At 35.9% G+C, this 19,544-nt stretch overlaps 1 protein-coding gene across 1 annotated transcript; it reads left to right on the top strand.

Moving 5' to 3' along the window:
* The first annotated feature begins 1,298 nt into the window (after positions 1–1,298).
* Positions 1,299–19,512, top strand: LOC138320817 (sodium- and chloride-dependent GABA transporter 2-like). The gene is made up of 13 exons (XM_069264058.1): positions 1,299–1,528; positions 7,313–7,444; positions 7,738–8,107; positions 9,907–10,039; positions 10,534–10,668; positions 10,887–10,990; positions 15,384–15,508; positions 15,916–16,028; positions 16,225–16,353; positions 17,316–17,415; positions 17,980–18,080; positions 18,417–18,587; positions 18,816–19,512. The coding sequence occupies exons 1-13, from the start codon at positions 1,348–1,350 to the stop codon at positions 18,963–18,965; spliced, it is 1,944 nt and encodes a 647-aa protein (XP_069120159.1). The 5' UTR covers positions 1,299–1,347; the 3' UTR covers positions 18,966–19,512.
* The last annotated feature ends 32 nt before the right edge of the window (positions 19,513–19,544 follow it).

Here is a 19,544-nt window from a genome sequence, read left to right on the forward strand (position 1 = left end):
TTACTGCTTTCTTGTGTTGCTGTTGGTTTTTGTTACTGCTTTCTTGTGTTGCTGTTGGTTTTTGTTACTGCTTTCTTGTGTTGCTGTTGGTTTTTGTTACTGCTTTCTTGTTTGCTGTTGGTTTTTGTTACTACTTTCTTGTGTTGCTGTTGGTGTTTGTTACTGCTTTCTTGTGTTGTTGTTGGTGTTTGTTTACTGCTTTCTTGTATTGCTGTTGGTTTTTGTTTCTGCTTTCTTGTATTGCTGTTGGTTTTTGTTTCTGCTTTCTTGTGTTGCTGTTGGGTTTTTGTTACTGCTTTCTTGTGTTGCTGTTGGTTTTTGTTTGGTTTCTTGTGTTGCTGTTGGTTTTTGTTACTGCTTTCTTGTGTTGCTGTTGGTTTTTGTTACTGCTTTCTTGTGTTGCTGTTGGTTTTTGTTACTGCTTTCTTGTGTTGCTGTTGGTTTTTGTTACTGCTTTCTTGTGTTGCTGTTGGTTTTTGTTACTGCTTTCTTGTGTTGCTGTTGGTTTTTGTTACTGCTTTCTTGTGTTGCTGTTGGTTTTTGTTACTACTTTCTTGTGTTGCTGTTGGTTTTTGTTTCTGGTTTCTTGTGTTGCTGTTGGTTTTTGTTACTGCTTTCTAATGTTGCTGTTGGTTTTTGTTACTGCTTTCTTGTGTTGCTGTTGGTTTTTGTTACTGCTTTCTTGTGTTGCTGTTGGTTTTTGTTACTGCTTTCTTGTGTTGCTGTTGGTTTTTGTTTCTGCTTTCTTGTACTGCTGTTGGTTTTGTTTTTGCTTTCTTGTGATGCTGTTGGTGGTTGTTGATTTTCGATTCTGTTCGCTGGTATCACTGTCCATTTGTGTTGCTGGCTGCCTGCTTTATTGCTGCCTTATATATTTTCTAATACTTAATATATCCTTTAAATAATTTCACCTCTTGTTACATATAAATTGTGTCAGAGGGTAAATAAAATTTCAGCATCTTGAGTTATTACATATTTTAATAGCAATTATTTCCATATTATTTTTAATATTGTTCAAATGACATAAATATGCATTTTTAGAGGCCATTAATATCTTTATTTTAAGACAGTGACCTGAACACTTAATATCTTTCCAAAACGCACTTCAATGTTCAGAATATTAAAACTGGTAGGCTTTATAACTACAACAATAATGTAGGGAATAGTATACATGCCATGTAACAGCTATATTACCTCGGCATAGTATTTACGATTAATTTATTAGCACGCATAACCTACATGTATTACCTCTCCAGTATATGAAGTCTGACAAAGCACTGCAGAGCGTATTATCTCTTTCCAGGCGACTACACTCGACAAATTAATTCCATTACATGAACAACACATATGGAGACATTTACTTCAAACGGAACAGAAACATTGATAATGCAGAAAGACGTAAAGGAAAAACACATAAAAAAAGAACAATGGAGTCGTAAGTTGGATTACATGCTAACAATTCTCGGTTATCTGGTCGGCTTTGGAAATATCTGGAGGTTTCCTTACATCTGTATGAAAAATGGTGGAGGTGAGTGGATACATACATGATATACTATTCATGAGATATCTCAATGAAAAAAAAAGTTCTAAAATTTAAATAAAGAAGTCAAGAAATGGATGAAACACTGTCATAAAGTGCTTCACAAAATGTCATAATGAAGAAAGGATGTCTGTCTGTTTTGTGATGAATACGCATTCAAAACGAACCATTTTTATTTCAATGAAATAGAAATTAGAATCAATACCGTAAATATCTGGAATTAGGTCATCCTTGATCAGTGATTAAAGCCGCATAATCCGTATCTTTCAGGGTCCGTAAATCAATAAAAGAAAATTAGGGTACATAAATTATAAAAAGTTATCAACTTTCCCCTAATTACACACCCAAAAAGTCCCGAGTTCAAAAGAAATTAATGATTAAAAATTCGATATCCTGAGTGTTTGAATATGCATTTTCACTGCGTAGACGATCACGTGACTTTCCAGACCAAACGTAATGGCGTGCCCAGTCAAAAGTGTGTCGTTCATGTTAGCGGGAACTTCTACGGAAGAACGTGTTACTTTTCATGAACAAGTGAATGTTTTGTTATGTGATGAAGTTAAAGAGTCCCCCAGAACAATATATATACCGAACAAAGATTTTGGGAAGGCACGCATATATATATTATCGTCGTGTACACAATACTTCATTCGGTCATTTTGTATGGTGGCTGATTACGGCCATCTCGTGTTGTTGTGTTGTCGCCTTGTCGTGTTGTCGCCTTGTCGAGTTGTCGCGGTCTCAAACTGCGACAACCCGAGATTTAACAGTTAAAATGTCGACTTGTCGCGTTTTTGAACCGCGACAAGTCGACAACACGACAAGACGACAACTCGACAACACGACAAGTCGACAACACGACAAGGCGACAACACGACAAGTCGACAACTCGACAACACGACAAGTCGACATTTTACCGCGACAACACGAGATTCTGTACGCGCTAATTAGCGTGTTTGAAATGTCGACTTGTCGTGTTGTCGACTTGTCGTCTTGTCGTGTTGTCGACTTGTCGCGGTTCGAAAACGCGACAAGTCGACAATTTAACTGTTAAATCTCGGGTTGTCGCAGTTTGAGACCGCGACAACTCGACAAGGCGACAACACGACAAGGCGACAACACAACAACACGAGATGGCCGTAATCAGCCACCATACATTTTGAGTGTTTACAATACGGCGATCGGTTGACTATGCTTTGCCTAATTTCCGGGGGCCACCGGAGGGATTTTTGTGGGAACGGTATTTAAAATTCGTATAAAATACGTGTTGCGATACCATACATCGTACTAGACAAGATAATAAATTGTACAAAAATAAACCAGATATATAAATAACAGTATTGATAAATAATGAAATAGACAAGACGCATATGTAAATCTCTGGTGATACTTTTTAAAATAAATATAAAATAGATATTTGACTTGCCTTGTATAACCATTTGTTTTATAAAGGTCCAATTGAAATATAATAATAAATCAAGTAAAATAAGCACGGAGAGCAAACTTGACATAATATGCATTTTTGTTCAATGTCATATGTGTATACATGTATACATATCTATTAGTTAAAAATCACCATGTACCGCCATAAACGAGTATAAAACTGAATACATGTATGTATATTTCTGATATTTATGTTGGAAAAGCTCCATGTTCGTTAAAAACATAATGATAACTTTCTGGTGAAACTATAAACATTTGGTTATATGATTTCAAGGATAACAGAAAATTCAAAAAAAAATAAAAGAAAGAATGGGGTTGAGGTTGAAATAAGGCGGTTTAATATGTGTTAAAATTTCTGAATGTCTATCATGCAATTATTTATATATTAATTTTCTGTGTAGATAATGAAGACAGCTCCCTTGGTTAAATTTGTGATGTACATGATAGCTTGCCAATGAACCATATACATGTAGCTACCATATAATATGATGTCCAGTCGTGAATTTGCCTCTGAATCAAATGAATCAGAAACATGTATAATGAATGACCTAGGTGTTTCTTATACAATCATATTCATGCACAAATAGCACATTCATATAAATTGTACATGTCATGTACACATATTATGCATTGAATTTTAAGTCAATAAAAAAGACTGGAGTTCAAAATAGCATCCAGTAGTAAATAAGCTGACCATAGCATGTGATTCTCATGTCATCAGAGTAATTGTAGTAAAAAGTCTTTTTTTAGTATGTATATAGTCTAACCTGGTGGAAAATCTAACTTTATTAGATGTATTTTGTTAGTTTATTTTTATATATTCAAGCAATCCTAATTCCTTTAGTATGATCTTGCTCCAAACACTAAGTGAAGTTGCTAAGAGCTTGTACATGTAGACCTTGATTGACCTGGACTAGTTAGAAGTTATTGTCAGTCTATTCCTTTCTAATTCAATCAAAACCTTGCAACTTAAAATAGACAATAATGAATAATGCAATTTAACAACATGCATCACAGGCTATTGTCTCTACAGATATATAGTTATTCTTATATATGTGCAATTTGTGTATTACACAACAAGATTTTTTTATAACACATAATAGGGATATCTGTATATCTATAGAGCCAAAATCTTGAGATTTGACATTGACTTTTGACCCAAATAACCTTTGATCTAGCTCCAGTCGTGTTTGCTATTTATTTTCAGTGTTTGAACATTTCTAAAATGAACACTACATAATTAAACAACTCAGACAAATGACATATATCATTTTAATTGGTTTATTGTTCATAAATTATTCAAAAGTTATACATACTAGGTATATAAACATGCAATAATCATCATTATTCCTTTTTTCATTTGTGTGAAGAAGAAATAAATTATTTAAAAATATCCTGGTGATAATAGTAAAGAATTATGCTAGGTTTGTACTTCAAGTCTGAATCTGTCCTTCCTTCTTGAAAATAATTTCGTTCTGGTTTATAATGGGTACATTGCAAACACACTCTATTTTTGTACTGTCAGTTTTGATCTCAGAGATACATGTAGTTGTTTTGCTTTTATTTTTGACCTAGCTGCCATCATATCTTGCACTTCTGTCAACTGGTTGAAGGTCCCATACATTCTATAAAGAAAATATGGAGTAAATGTCAGTTATGTACAGAGATAAATACTGTTTACATACATGTACATAATTTTTCAGTGTAAGCCTACATGTAAAACAAACCAGTTCCAATTGTTTTCTGTCAAACACAAATTTATAACAATTACACATCTTTTGAACACAAGTTTATCAAAATCAAACCTCACTAGACACTAAGTTAGTCATTTCTTGAATTACAGGGGTCTAGGCATTTTCATGTGAAGAATAATGGTACTAATTAGTGCCAGAATTTATGTAGCCTAAATATATTGGACATAATATATAATACATATTGTAAAAAGTCAATTACTATTCTTTACTTACACCACTTAGGAGTATTGGTGTGAATTTTATATAATTAAGACCAGCAGATAGGATAACGAGTACGTGACTAAGTGACCGTAAGTCTAAAAAGTACAATCTTACACACACTGGCACTGGTGAAGTAAGTTTGAAAGTGGCTTCTTTAATACAGTAATACCCATAGCATATAGTAAAAGGATATATATCACTGCATATATACATAAATACACAAATAGATATCGGAAAAAAATACACTCCTGATGCTGTAACAGTAGCTACGTATATAGAGAATACACGGTTAGTAGGTTTATTTTGGTGCGAGACTTAAGAAAGCCGAGATGACGAGGCTTTAAAAATATGAAAAATAATTAATTGCATCCCGAAAAAAATTCCGTGGCACTATATCCTATATGGAATGAAGTAATGATTGCGCATGCACAAAAGGCGAAATGAATTATTTTATGTTATTTTTTGTGTTAATTGAGCATATGTACACGATTAAACACCAATTATTGTTCAAATGATGAATATTATTTATGCTCTGTCGGCCATGGAGCATCTTTAAGTGAATGAATCTTTACCTCCGCATCAAAGAAGCGTCTCGCTTCGAGCGAAACAAAGTAAGGAACTGTCAATTTGCTTTCGTTTTGAATGCCATAATGGTTGCAGGATAAACAGAATACACGGTAAGTAACTTACAATACAAGTTTTATTTTGGTGCTCGACACGGAAAGCCGAGATGACTCGGCAAAGCCTCGTCATCTCGGCTTTCCTAAGTCTCGCACCAAAATGAACCTTGTATTGTAAGATACTAACCGTGTATTCTCTATATAATACGACTCTATGTATGCTTCTGTTGTAATCCAAGATTAAATCTGTTATATGTTCCCCAATCTATCAGTACTTTTCCTGATTTCTAATCTCTATTTTACTATGGTACCCATTCCAAAAAGCGACCAAACACTTATAGAATATTATACAAATATTTCATGGGTTACTGTGCTCTAGTTCATAACCCGAGGTAACCCGAGGTGGTGGTAATCAACAAATGTTATATTGCACGAGGCCGAAGGCCGAGTGCAATATAATATTTGTTGATTACCACCACCGAGGGGTAAATATTATGAACTAGAGCACAGTAACCCATGGAATATTTGTTTTATTACATAATCACTAGTTTTTCAGTTGAATATTGTTAAGCGGATACGAAAATTAACAAAATCTCAACACCGTATCGTACGGAGAAGCTTCAAATCCTATTGAAGATTGACGTATAACACACGAACGTCAGGTTGTAACTCTGGTTTGGATATGTCTTATTGTCTTCTTTCACATTATTATACCTGCATGCAGCCTTTTAATTCAACGCATTTGCCGTGTCCGTCCTGACTCCTCTACTCGATAAACGTCTACATGACGTGCTCGATTCGAGATCTATAACGTTAGCGCGAAATTGAGCGTGAACCTCTGTGACGTCATAATAACGTAACTCACTGTTACCCGCGATTCCTCGGAAGTTTTCTACAAAACTAGACAACAACACCGAGGTGTTCCTAAAGCCGTGCAATATAACATTTCGAACCGTGCAATATAACGTTTCCATGGAAGCGTGCAATATAACTTCGAACTGTGCAATATAACAAGGTTTTATTGAACGATTGGGATAATAGTTGAAAATATAATATTTCCTCATATATAGATTGGTGTAATAAAACTGTTACCCCTTCGGGGCCCCACTCACCTTATAGTCAGGTTAGTGGATTTTGTAAATAATTCACAAATCATAGTTGTTGTCATAGCTCAAATTCGTTTCCATATAATATTCTCAGCAATTCACAACATTTTTTAGATTAAAATAAACTAATTATTCACTTCGAATCAGCAGTTGATTCTAAGCCGGTGAGTTGTCACTGCAAAGCTCGCTCCATTGCGGTACACAACTTTTATTTGCGGACATGCGCAAAGTAGCATTTATAAGCTTCGGAGGCGTTAACTTTTGACTTTCTCTCGGACCACAAGTCTAAAATAAAATTTTGTATATCTATATCTTTGGACCTCTTAACTTTCTAGACTTCTAATTTGGGGAAAGTTCATAACCTTTTAGGGCTATTACACCATATCCTGTCATTGTTTGTTTTACGGACCCTGAAAGATACGGATTATGCGGCTTTAATATGTCACTTTCCCACCCCGACACCTCCAGCTCAGACATACGAAAGACATGAACCACCCTTAGTACTTTATATACATGTATACACTTTTCAATGAATAAATACATAAATAAATAAGGCACGTCCTTCGCCATCACTGCTATCGGCATTTATAAATAAACGTAAGCAAATGCAATAATGACAAACTTTAGTTTGAATAATGTCTATTGCAGGTGCATTCCTAATCCCATATGTAATAGCACTGTTCCTCATGGTCATTCCTGTATATTTCTTGGAAGTGTCGCTCGGACAGTTTACCGGGAAATCGTTTAAGGATGTTTGGAGTTATTGTCCGCTCCTTAAAGGTAATAAGTAATCCTATCGTTGTTATCACATACTGAATTACCTCCAGTTAAAAGTTTAGTTGGAATCCGTATTAATGGTGGGTCGAAGATGAACACATTTTCTATCTCTAACATTATTTTTATTTCTTTATAAATGATTTGCACGCAAATAACTACAGTATAAATAGCTAAAATAAATGGATTGTATAGGTTGTTTAATGTGCTTGTTATTGTAGAGGCATATATATGAATTGAAACAAAATGTGTGGATTATTGTTGCGGCTTCAATAATTATTGCTATTGGTTTTTTTCAGGATTGGGTGTTGGTCTGCAGGTTATGCTTGTGCTCGGTATATCTTACTACATAATGCTACTGGCCTGGGTTATGTATTATGTATATTTTTCGTTCTTAAATCCTCTACCCTGGAGCACGTGCGATAACGAATGGAACACGCCTTATTGTTTCAGTTTCACAGAAAACAAACAAATAACAACAAACCAATCCACTATGTATAGTACAAACGTTACGGGACATAACTTATACAGCTATACTACAGATTACCATGGTAACGTCACTGACGCTAGTTCTATTAGCTATCCACTTATGTCCAATATCAATGGAAGCCTGACGAATATAACATTACAAGGAGTTAAAGGTCATAGTGCTGAGGAAGAGTTCTGGCAGTAAGTATCATTTGTCATCTACACAACCTCTGCTAAAATCTTCTTGAATACATCACCCAGTGTAGTGACAATTCGCTTCTCACCTAGCTGCCGAGTTTCAATCATCTGCCGATTACATGGGTTTTCTCCGGGTATTCCAGTTTCTTCCCACTCTAAGATCCTTGCACGCGGCCATCGAAAGTGATAGATTTTTTTAACTCGTTTCGTAATCGATCTTAGACAACGTATTGTCAAACATGTATAGAATAATCAAATTAACTTTTGTTGTAATATTTAACATAAACGCATACATACAAATTAACACAGAAAAGGCACGAGGGATATTTACGCATTCAATAAATGAATTTCAAAATGAGAACGATATATTCTACAATAACTGTGTCCTTTCTAGATCAAAGACCAGAAAGTAACGATGATCGATGATAACCTGTCACTAGGATAAAGTCAAAGATACATGAAATTAAGATTTAGAGAAAGACGAAAAGTGTACTTCTGACATACTTAATGGGGTTATCCAACGGTTACCGGGGTAGGGAAAAGACAACTCACAGGCGCTTGACAATGACGTCATTGAATCATTAACTTCAAAGCATTACGACGTATTTATGATGTCGACGCTATAACAGTATTTCTGAATAACTGATTTTTAGATAAGGGAGAAAAAACAAACATGTGCCTGCCAAGTGGATAGGGATATATCAACCCGGGTGAAAGATTTTGGCTGGTCAACTCGATGTTTGCCGGCAAGCCGCGGGTTGACCAGCCAAAATCTTTCACTCGGGTTGAGATATCTATGAAAATGAAAATTTGAACAAGTAAAATCCACATTTAGTTGTCCTTTTTATTCCTATAAAACTCTACTTTAACTTTCGTTATAATTTATGGAGAATTACGTCACAGGGGCATGAACTGTTAATAGTTTAATGGGCAAACCCCCAACAGCACACGGTGAGTAATATGCTGTTAATGTTTTACATGTCTAAGTTAGTCATAGGAATTATAATTATCCTTATGTAAAACATTAATTTACCTTACATACATCTAAACACGTTTATCAGTAAACATACATTTCAGGACGAATCCGGGACCAACCTTAAATTACAGTAAATTACGTACACAAATGTTTTGTTTGGTTAAAAACAGTGCTTTCACATAAGTTAGTTTTGCATGTATGCTCTCTGAAACCGTCCTTTTTTCTTTCAAGTAAAAGATATAGTATTAAATTTCGTATGTAAAATATCGGTATATTCGAAAGCTTATCAATTTCCTGTACATGTATATACACTATGTATACTGCAGGTTCGCCAATCTGGCCTCCATTTATACAGTTCCCTCACTATTCAGTCAAATATTTTCAAAACGAATGTATTATTCTATCAATGTCTCTCAATTTCGTCCGATTCGCTATGTGGTCCTTTATAACACAATATGAAGGTTGCTGAATTAACGAGGTTCCATTGTAATTTTCAGATATACTTGCAATTCATATATATCGCCATCTTGATTTTTCTTTCAAACGTTGTACATACAAATCAAGAGTGCTCCACACAGAAAATTTTTCTTTCTTCATGCGAAATTAAAAAACAAAAAGCAAAAACGTTATGCATTTAGTACCTAGTCATCAATGTTAAATCTTTACAGTGACACACCATGTTTGATAACATTGTAAATAATATTAGTAACTAAAACAATTACTTCAAACATGAAAATAAAAATGAATATATATTATTAGAAATAAGGAAAAATAACATCTAATTCTTAAAACATTTTAAAGAATCAGAATTTCTTTTGTTTTGAAGATACAAGGTTCTTGACAGATCTGAAGGAGTGGATCACCTTGGGTCGCTTAAGTCTCATTTGGTACTGTGTATGGTCGTTGCCTGGATTGTCGTCTACCTCTGTGTCATCAAAGGCATCAAGTCAACAGGAAAGGTAAGCTATCATGTCTTAATAAGGCCTCGTTACGTCAGTTGATTTTGTGTATATTCAATTGTTGGTTAACAGAGTTAAGGTCAGTATAAGGTATGTCTTTGCAAAATAATAACCAGCAATCAGCATTGGTGTTGTCGCAATACACGTGGCACACATAGTTTCGCTGTATTCGGCCCTGACGGAAAACAGCATTTCATGCAGCAGTTTTGCCGATTCGATGACCTTTTGTTTGAAAGCTAGACATATTTGTTAAAATGTTAGCATATTTCAGTTTTATTGTATGTGTTTTGAATGAATGTTGCAGGATAAAACGTATACGTGGCCAGTGTCTAGAAATTGTGGCTCGGATCAGAATGGAAAAAAGTGGCCATATGAGTTCTTCTTAACCCTCGCCAAAATACAACACAATACATTTAAGACACTGGCCAGGTATTCTCTATATCCATATTAATGTAATTGACCACGATCACAATATAAGCCTTCGTCTATACCAGGTGGTGTATGTGACTGCCACGCTTCCATACATACTTCTCACGACATTACTCGTCCACAATCTGACCTTACCAGGCTCACTAGATGGAATCATATTTTTTATAAAACCCGACTTTCAGTCTCTTTTGAACATACAGGTAAGTCATCATCGGGCAATTAGGTTTTTTCTGCTTAATATATGCATTTAAATAATTGCCATTCTCATGACTACTAGTTATTTCAGATATGTGTCAATATTCATTTTATCAACTCTGCAAAAGAGAGAAGCAAAACATATTTATTCGTTATGAATGACATAGAAGGTTTCTGAATGAATAACTGGGTCACCTATGATACGTTTGGTATTCTGTTTTAGGTGTGGCTGGAGGCTACTATACAAGTGTTCTATTCCATTACAATCGGCTGGGGAATTCACATCACACTAGCCAGTTTTAACAAATTTAACAACAACTGTCTCAGGTAATGTATCCGGCATTGACTACCATACAATCACTAAACACTTACTCTATGTATCCGGAATCCTGCACAATAGCATTATGTTGTGATAATATAAAGGAGTGTCAATTTGGGCCCTCTGGTGGCAGTGACCCATAGGTTGGGGCATCATGATATGAGGTTTGTTTGTTTGATTGATTATTTTAACGTCCTGTTAAAAGCCAGGGTCATGTAAGGACGGCCTTTCGTGTATGCGGTGTGTTGCGTGTGTGAAGTGCGAGGTGCGTGTTTTGGGAGACTGCGGTATATTCATGTTGTTTCTTCTTGTATAGTGGAAATGTTGTCCTTTTTATAGTGCTATATCACTGAAGCATACCGCCGAAGACACCAAGCAACACACCCCACCCGGTCACATAAGTCGTCCCACTCCCTGTTTGCTGAGCGCTAAGCAGGGGCAGAATCTACAACTTTTATAGACTTTGGTGTGTCTCGACCAGGGGACAGAACCCAGAGCCTTCCTCACAAGGGCGAAAAAAGGCCAAAAGTGAGGCGGTGCCAAGGGAGACATTAGGAAATATAAAGTCAGTTAGGAAAGAAGACAAAAGATAAGATCTATAATTCAGTCGCCTTTTGTGACGTTTACCGGGTCCGATCCAGTCACTATTAACTGATGATCTATAGTGTCTATATTATGTACTGTTCCTATCAAATTACTCAGTGCAAAAATATATACAAATAATACACAGCTGACCTAGCTGTGATTCTATATATCCCTAAATATTATGATTAACAATATCAATCCTACTGATCACTCAGTGCCTCTGAGTGATCATGATAACTTAACTTCAAAATATACAAACAGCATAAATCATACAGATCGGAATAATTATTAAATGATTAGCAACAACTACTGAATTATCTATAAGCCTATGCGAGTAGTCTCCCCTACCTCGGGTGATTCGATAATCCCTACTCGCACATATATAACCAGACTACGATAAAATCAATGTAATATTATTTATTAAGAACCTTTCCCTAAGGCCTAACACTACCGAGCTACCGAGTACTCAAAATCACTGTGTACTCACAGTACTCACTGCTACTGAGCACTCACGTTTACCGAGTACTCTCAGAGCAATCACTCCAGCAATGATTCACACACAATCATTACATATTACTATAATCACTAGTACTCTCAATGATTCACGTAAACGCAATCATTCAACGAGCAATCCCAAGGCTCAGTTTACAACTTACTCTCCAGAGTATATAACGCGGAGGAGGAAAGCCTTATTCAGGCACGCCAATCTCCGATCTCAACTCTACCGTATTGTATATTATCTAGCTCTAAACCGTGTATAGGAGATTTCAGAAAAGATGGCGATGACGTCACACAAAGGTACATCCGGGCGCTCAAAGGTACAACTCCGTATATCTACACATAAACATAGAGGGAAAACAGCCGCTTGCGATGTTTGTTTACATTTTATTCTAATAAATAGTACGACAATCCGAGAACTATTGCGTTATTTTAATTATAAAAAGGGTAAATAAAAATATTTAACAATAATATTTAGATATAAACATCTGGTATTTATATATTTTACTCCGTTTATACTCCATTTTCTACCGCCACGAGAAAAAAACACGGCCGCCATTAGACCTACGTATAAACATTGACAGAAGTTACAAAATTGACAGAAACTACAAATTAAATTCCAAGTTTCCCCAAATATTATACCGATATTTTAATAAGCAATTACTGTTTTCTAAGTCTTACTTAATAAAACACCTTACGATGTGTGATTATGACCAAATGAAAATTTGCCTTCGTAGATACCCCAAGCGCACTGCAGCCATTACGTACAGTGCTGCCGAGATCCCGAATTTCGTGATTTTTCATAGTCACAAAATTATGTATTCTGGTTAACTTTTTCGTTAGAAATTTTGAGATTTAGTTTATAACATTCAAATGAGTCATTTTATAGTTACTTTTTATCATATTTTTAAACAAAACTTCGAGTATTTTAGAATTCTCAAAGCCATGCGCAATGTGTCCTGGTCGGCATTTATAGTAAGTACGATCTACATTGTAGCTATATTCATAAATCTAAATGTAGTCTATCTAACATGTATTCAAATTATTTAAAAGTAATATCACCTCAATTTGGGACTTCACATAACGGCACATGGAATAAAAGTGATTAAAAAATAAAAAATAAACTCATGAAATTGAACGATTTCACTATTTTATTTTTCGAGATATCGGCAGCCATACTGTACGTCTACGTACACATACATGTATATCTTCATTTATGTGTAACGGTGGTTTATAACATTCATTTAAAATAATATATACATGGGAAATAACGAAATATATATATATATTTTACAAGTACTTATTGAGATATACGTTGGTAATTACGTATAAATATTATTAATTTCCCAACTATCGGCTGTTGCCCGAGGTGATCTACCAGCGAAGCAATGCACGAGCGGCCGAGGTCTGGCCAGGTGGTTCACATTTCGTTATATTTATATTAAATAGTGTTATGAACAGATTTTTCGTGTATAACAGAAATATGATACATTGAAATCAATTATTTATTCATAACTTTTTCACAACATGGATTTCTACGTGTGAACAAAAAGCGGGTACGTGTGACGGCCCGGCACCGCTTCGCAAGCTGGCTTCAACACTAAATCTAAACAAATATATTTAGCAATAAACAATTGTAAATATAAATGTCTGTAACCTCTGAAACAATAAGAAACTATTTTGAAATCAGAATTTGCAAGTATGAAAGTGTATACTTTTGTCAACGTATCGATTGTGTATCAGGGATGTACGTATCTGTTATTGTTTTTATTAGTTGCCATACCGTGTTTGTACCTTTGAGGACCCGGATGTAAATTTTCTGTGACGTCACGCCATCTTTTCTGAAATCTCCTATAGGCAAGCCTTGTTCAGGCACATCTATATTTACCTTGTATTAACCACTTAGGTGTTTTCGCTTCAGCAGCTCGTTCAACACTAAGAAAAACTCTCGTTGAAACCGCGGCTTTATATACTGCCGGGCAACGACATTAGCGCCCTCTATTTACAATAATCCTAGGCCCTAGAACGCTTAACTTACATATAGCTTAACAATACAAGCGTCTACTTGACGGCGAGATTAACAGACAAAATAGAGCGGACAGCGATTCCGGATAGCATGGTAATACAACCGTATTTCATCACACTTTTACGATCATGCAATAGGGGCAGCAGGTACAATTCTAACGCCCTACCTATTATGAGGTATGATTCAGTCAGGTCCGTTGTGAGTTATGGGGGTCAAACAGGAAGGTCAGATTTCTGTTTGGCCCAGTTTTGCTGGAACCAAATAATAAATCATTACCCATTAATGTAACCGAAAATATAACTTTTGATCACATCATAGGTCACAGTGACCTACTTTATTTTGTAAAATGTCAATTATGCAAATGTATACATCCTTTCATCGTTTTGTGTTAATACGTTTAGAAAAGGTTTTTTTTCTCTTTCGTTATCATTTTCCAGGATGAATTTGTTTGATTAATTAACGACCTATTAACAACCCGGGTCATGTAAGGCCGGCCTCCCATGTCCCATGTATGCGAAGTGTAGTGTGTGAAATTAGGTGCGTGTTTTGGGAGACTGCCATATGTCGTGTTGTGTCTTCTTGAATAGTTTTATACGAACCAGCCGTCCTACTTCTTGTTTGCTGAGCGCTAAGCAGGGGCTGAATCTACCACTTTTATAATAGATTTTGTTGTGCCTCGGCCAGGGGACAAAACCCACAGCCTACCTGACAGTGGCGAGCGCTCAACAGAAGGTCAAAAATGAGGCGGTGTCAGGGGTGACGTTTAGAAATAAGAAAGTCGGTTATAAAACAAGAGAAAGAAACTTAAATTTAGTCGCTTTTACATTATGCAATAGGGGCAGCAGGTACCATTCTAACGCCCTACCTGCAAGGTCATACAGAATAAAAACTACAGTTACCCTCCTTTGGGTGTTACAAAGGATCATGGAAAGAACTCTTCCATTGCAAGCATGAAAAAAATGTAAACGGAGTTTTTATTTCATATTTTTCAATAAGCTACATTGTATATCAATAGTTTTCTCTACGATATAATTTCGTGGTATCTTATCGCTCTCGAAATACGTAAAATTTCAACGTATGCAAAATAAGTGAAACATTGAAACATTCCACGGCAAAGAGAATAAGATGTTTATTAAGAAAAAAAGCGTCATCCACTTCCTTGAAATTGACCACAATACACCCTATACATATCCGTGTATGGATATCGTAAACTGTCCATTTTAGTCAGTCTACCTTTATGGGTTTTAACACTAGATACCTGGCCGTTTATAGCTTGTATATTTCCTATCCAGAGACACCTTTATAATGACCCTTGCTGGAGAAGGAACCAGTGTGTTCGGAGGGTTTGTTATATTTTCTGCACTCGGATTTATGGCACATGAAGCAAATGTTCCAATAACAGAGGTATCTAAATCGGGTAAGTAATTAATAAAGTCGTCATAACAACAAGAAGCCGTATTGAGAAAAGGCAGCTTGACTTGTCAAAATCAAATATACAGTATATAAGAAACTGTTTTAAGATATGTTACCAAACTGAAACCTGTATTTTTAATGTGCATACTTATTTAAAGGGAATTAAAATGATAATGAAAACCAATTGTCATCAATTTGCAAGTACAATTGGTTAATAATTATAGTTTATGTTTATTTGAATATCGACCGTTTATCCAGGTACATTCGTTCGTGTATTATTTCGAATAAGTATCACTGCTGCAGTATACCATAGTTTTCCCCCATACTGTCAAATCTTGCCAATCGCGTTTTAAAAATATGCCTAAACATTACTTTCTGAGTTTGCCGATTCCATTGTATTTATGTTTGTAGGACCTGGTTTGGGGTTCGTGGCATACCCTATGGCTATCGCACAGATGCCCCTCCCGAACCTCTGGGCGATATTGTTCTTCGTCGCCATGGTAACATTAGGACTGGATAGTCAAGTAAAAGTTTTTTCTTATGTGTACAGTCGGGAAATACAATGCTTTATGTATCATAAACCAAGGTGATTCCTTCAAAACTTACCCCCACTCCCATTGAATAGACTATAAGAAAGATATTTTCACCAATAGTGTATAGTATTGCATTCCAAAAGCATGTAACATGTATTCTAAATTGATTAGTGCTCCTTTTTTGTAGTTTACCCTGACGGAGATAACCTATGTATACTTTGAGGAATGTTTCGCTGTTATAAAAAGGAAACGGATGATTGGCAGAGCTTGTTTAACTCTGATCGCAATGGTGCTTGGTTTGCCATTCTGCACACAGGTAAGAAAATGTTGCTATTTCATTGAAAGACGACGGTGATGTAAATTACTTTTTGTCGTGGAAATTTGATAATTTCCAATAGCTTTCTCTCTAATAGGCATTTTTGCAATTTGTGTAGGAAATGTTAACCTATCTAAGTATTTTAAAACCAACTTTGATTTACGATTCAAATGCATACTTAATACAAAGACCACGAATCATTCTAAGACTTAAAATAGGTAAGTAATGTAAAAAAAAGACTTACTAGAGGCACGAATCTAAGAAGATTATATCGTAAAATTTGCTCTGGGTTAGTAACATCGACAAAAACGGTATATGACGTGGCTCATAGAAAACAAATATTAATATAGAGCATGAAAGAAGTACATCGTAAATTTTGTCTAAAAACATTTTTTTTTTGTGTGTGTTCTCAAAAATAATCTTTTCCATCTGAAGCCAGTGAAGGAATCGTTTTCTTGATGAATTGGAAATATTTGTTATTTTCGTGCAATAATGTGTCGCTGATAGCGTATATACAATCCTATGAAAACAGTATACAATTGTTGACTAGGGTTGAGGGCAACAGATGATTTGTTGGATCCGAAGACAAAGTGTTGCCCGAGGCCGAAGGAGGAATACACTGGGGAGTCCATACAGGATAGACATAGCCTCCTTTTGGCTGTGAGATGAGTGTTCGAAATTTTCTGCCTACTTGGCTAACCATCTCAGACGGTGTCTTTAAGTGAGTAGTTTATGCTCCTGCTTAGCATCAAGTGAGTGAACGACTAGTTTTCCCTTTGTCAGTATAATATGACCGGGTGGGTGTGCAGATTACGTGTCAATAGTTACGACTGTAACATACGGTAGTGTCCAAACCCATGCATCACGCCGCATTCACTGGAGGCCGTAATCACCTCGGTGGTTATTAGGACGCTAATCCAGTCACCCATAACTAAACATCTATTGGCATGTTTGCATTTCAGGCAGGAGTGTACCTATTTCAATTCATCGACTGGTATTTGGCAACATTAGGACCTTTTATTTTCACCTTGGCCGAGTGTCTATCAGTCGCTTGGCTTTATGGTAAGTAAACGTGACTATGTACTGTATTTATTTTGTCATTAATACAATATGAATTAATATGTATCCATTTCTTATCATATCATGAAGTATTGGTCGTCATATTTTGTACTCCTTTTTCGCCGTTACACTATTGCCAAATATGAAAAATATTATCATTGTGAATACCGTATAGACGCTTATTTTAACGGGTCAGATTTTTCGCAATTTCATCCTTTAGGTAAATGTATTTCGATCAAAACTAATATTTCACGAATCAAAATTTCGCATTAACTTCGACGATCCACGAAATTACGAATTTAACCGGCTATACGGTATTTAAGCTTCTTTCTTATAAACCACCGTTTATATAGTTATTCTAATAATAGGCCTCTTCTTCTGTGTGTATGTTTCATTCATGGTGAAAATATTCAAAGTGTTGTTCAGTATATTTATTATAATTTGAAATTAAAATCCTTGTCACTTGACAGAATACACGGTGCATGACGGAACTTTCATTTCTAATTAAATAACAATGCAAATTGAAAGTCTGTAGATCTACGTTTGTGTCGTTTGTTACATTACCAGGATCTGAGCGGTTCTCGAATGATGTGGAGATGATGATTGGGAAGAGGGTACCGGGATACATCAAATTCTGCTGGTCTTTTCTCTCACCTCTACTCCTGTGTGTAAGACGCTTCATAGATAGAGTAAACATTACAAAGATTTACATGCTCTATCCACTTCCTCGATATATTGAAATGCAAGTGTTGGTTAACCCAAGTTGTATTCGTAAAGATGTATGACACCTTTCACTGATTTTCGGAATAAATTGGGGTCCTTTGGAGCGAAAGAAGATTAATCGAATACAATTTGTCCTTCGGGGTTAAAAATATATTTGGCGCATACATTAAGTGTAATAAGTATAACTTATTCACTAAAAATACTTTACCTACCACGATACTGTAAGCTTTTTTGTATTTGTGTGTGAAGTTTGTTACATTAATGACCTTGTTACGTTGTAGGTGCTGATCATTGCCAGTCTAGCGCTGTATGTACCACCTACCTATGGGGACTATGTCTACCCTAGTTGGATAGGAAATGCTGGGTGGGTGCTGGCTTGCGTGCCAATTGTGCCTATAGTTATCATAGGTATCCATGTCATTTATGATTCGCCCGGAAAAACAATTTATCAGGTAAGCCATTATTTTATACATAATGCATGGCTCATGGTGTCTTGCGTGTGGGAAATGCGAGTCGCGTGTTTTGGGAGATAGAAATTCGCGATAAAATTCCCTGAAAATATTTCAATTATAGGTAAAGTAGTAATTATAAAACCAAAGATATCTACATCGCGAAATTAGACTTTCCGTGAAAAAGTCACTGCAAATATAAGTCAGTTAACAGTATTTCCTGTCTTTCAGAAATTGCTTCAGACTGTTAGGCCCACCTTGGATTGGCATCCGGCAGTGGACAAAGATGAATACCTGTCACTGCCCTGGGAGACACAGGGCAACATTACCCAGAAGGTTCTCTTTAACGTTGGCTTTACCAAGCAACAGAACACTCCATGATACATTTTGTACACAAGTCATAAACAAAATTTACAAAAATATGCAATAAGCCAATAAAACAGTTTGTACTTGTACTTTATGTAAATATACTTGGAAATCAACAATTCAAAGTCTTCAAGAGTCACACGTCATGCACAGGCGTCTGCTTCTGTTTTTGATAAAAATAGGATAACCTACACCTACTATATGAACAAGGTGAGACACTCCGATACTTCAACTGTGGAACGGAATTGGAACTCTTCAAGCGAGCAGTTGCAAGAAGCAATCTGATTGGTCAATTAATTTGATTAACCAACCAGATTGCAACTTGCAAAACTGCTTGCTTGAAAGATCAACTTCCGTTCCATAGTTGATGCCTCGTCCGCTACTTGGATACTTCGTGCCCTGTTTCATATTAAAAAATCGTAACTTCGCGACAAAACCTGGCATACATTGCAAAAAGAGGAATCTTAATTAAGGTACGTTGATTGAACGAGCGGACAATCAATGTTTTCGTCAAATTTGGTCTAATTTCAGAGTGAATTGGAGCGTACCCTCAACTTCCGGTTCATGGAGTGTCTCACCTTGTTCATATAGTAG

Source organism: Argopecten irradians, chromosome 4 (genome assembly GCF_041381155.1).
Source record: "Argopecten irradians isolate NY chromosome 4, Ai_NY, whole genome shotgun sequence".
Lineage (NCBI taxonomy): Eukaryota > Metazoa > Mollusca > Bivalvia > Pectinida > Pectinidae > Argopecten > Argopecten irradians.

What these genes read in the sequence shown, in the direction of transcription:
- LOC138320817 (XM_069264058.1), top strand. Translation starts at nt 1,348, where the DNA reads ATGGAGACATTTACTTCAAACGGAACAGAAACATTGATAATGCAGAAA. An exon ending in CTGTATGAAAAATGGTGGAG is followed by an intron (nt 1,529 to 7,312) that starts GTGAGTGGATAC and finishes TGTCTATTGCAG; the next exon opens with GTGCATTCCTAATCCCATAT. An exon ending in GTTTGCCATTCTGCACACAG is followed by an intron (nt 16,354 to 17,315) that starts GTAAGAAAATGT and finishes TTTGCATTTCAG; the next exon opens with GCAGGAGTGTACCTATTTCA.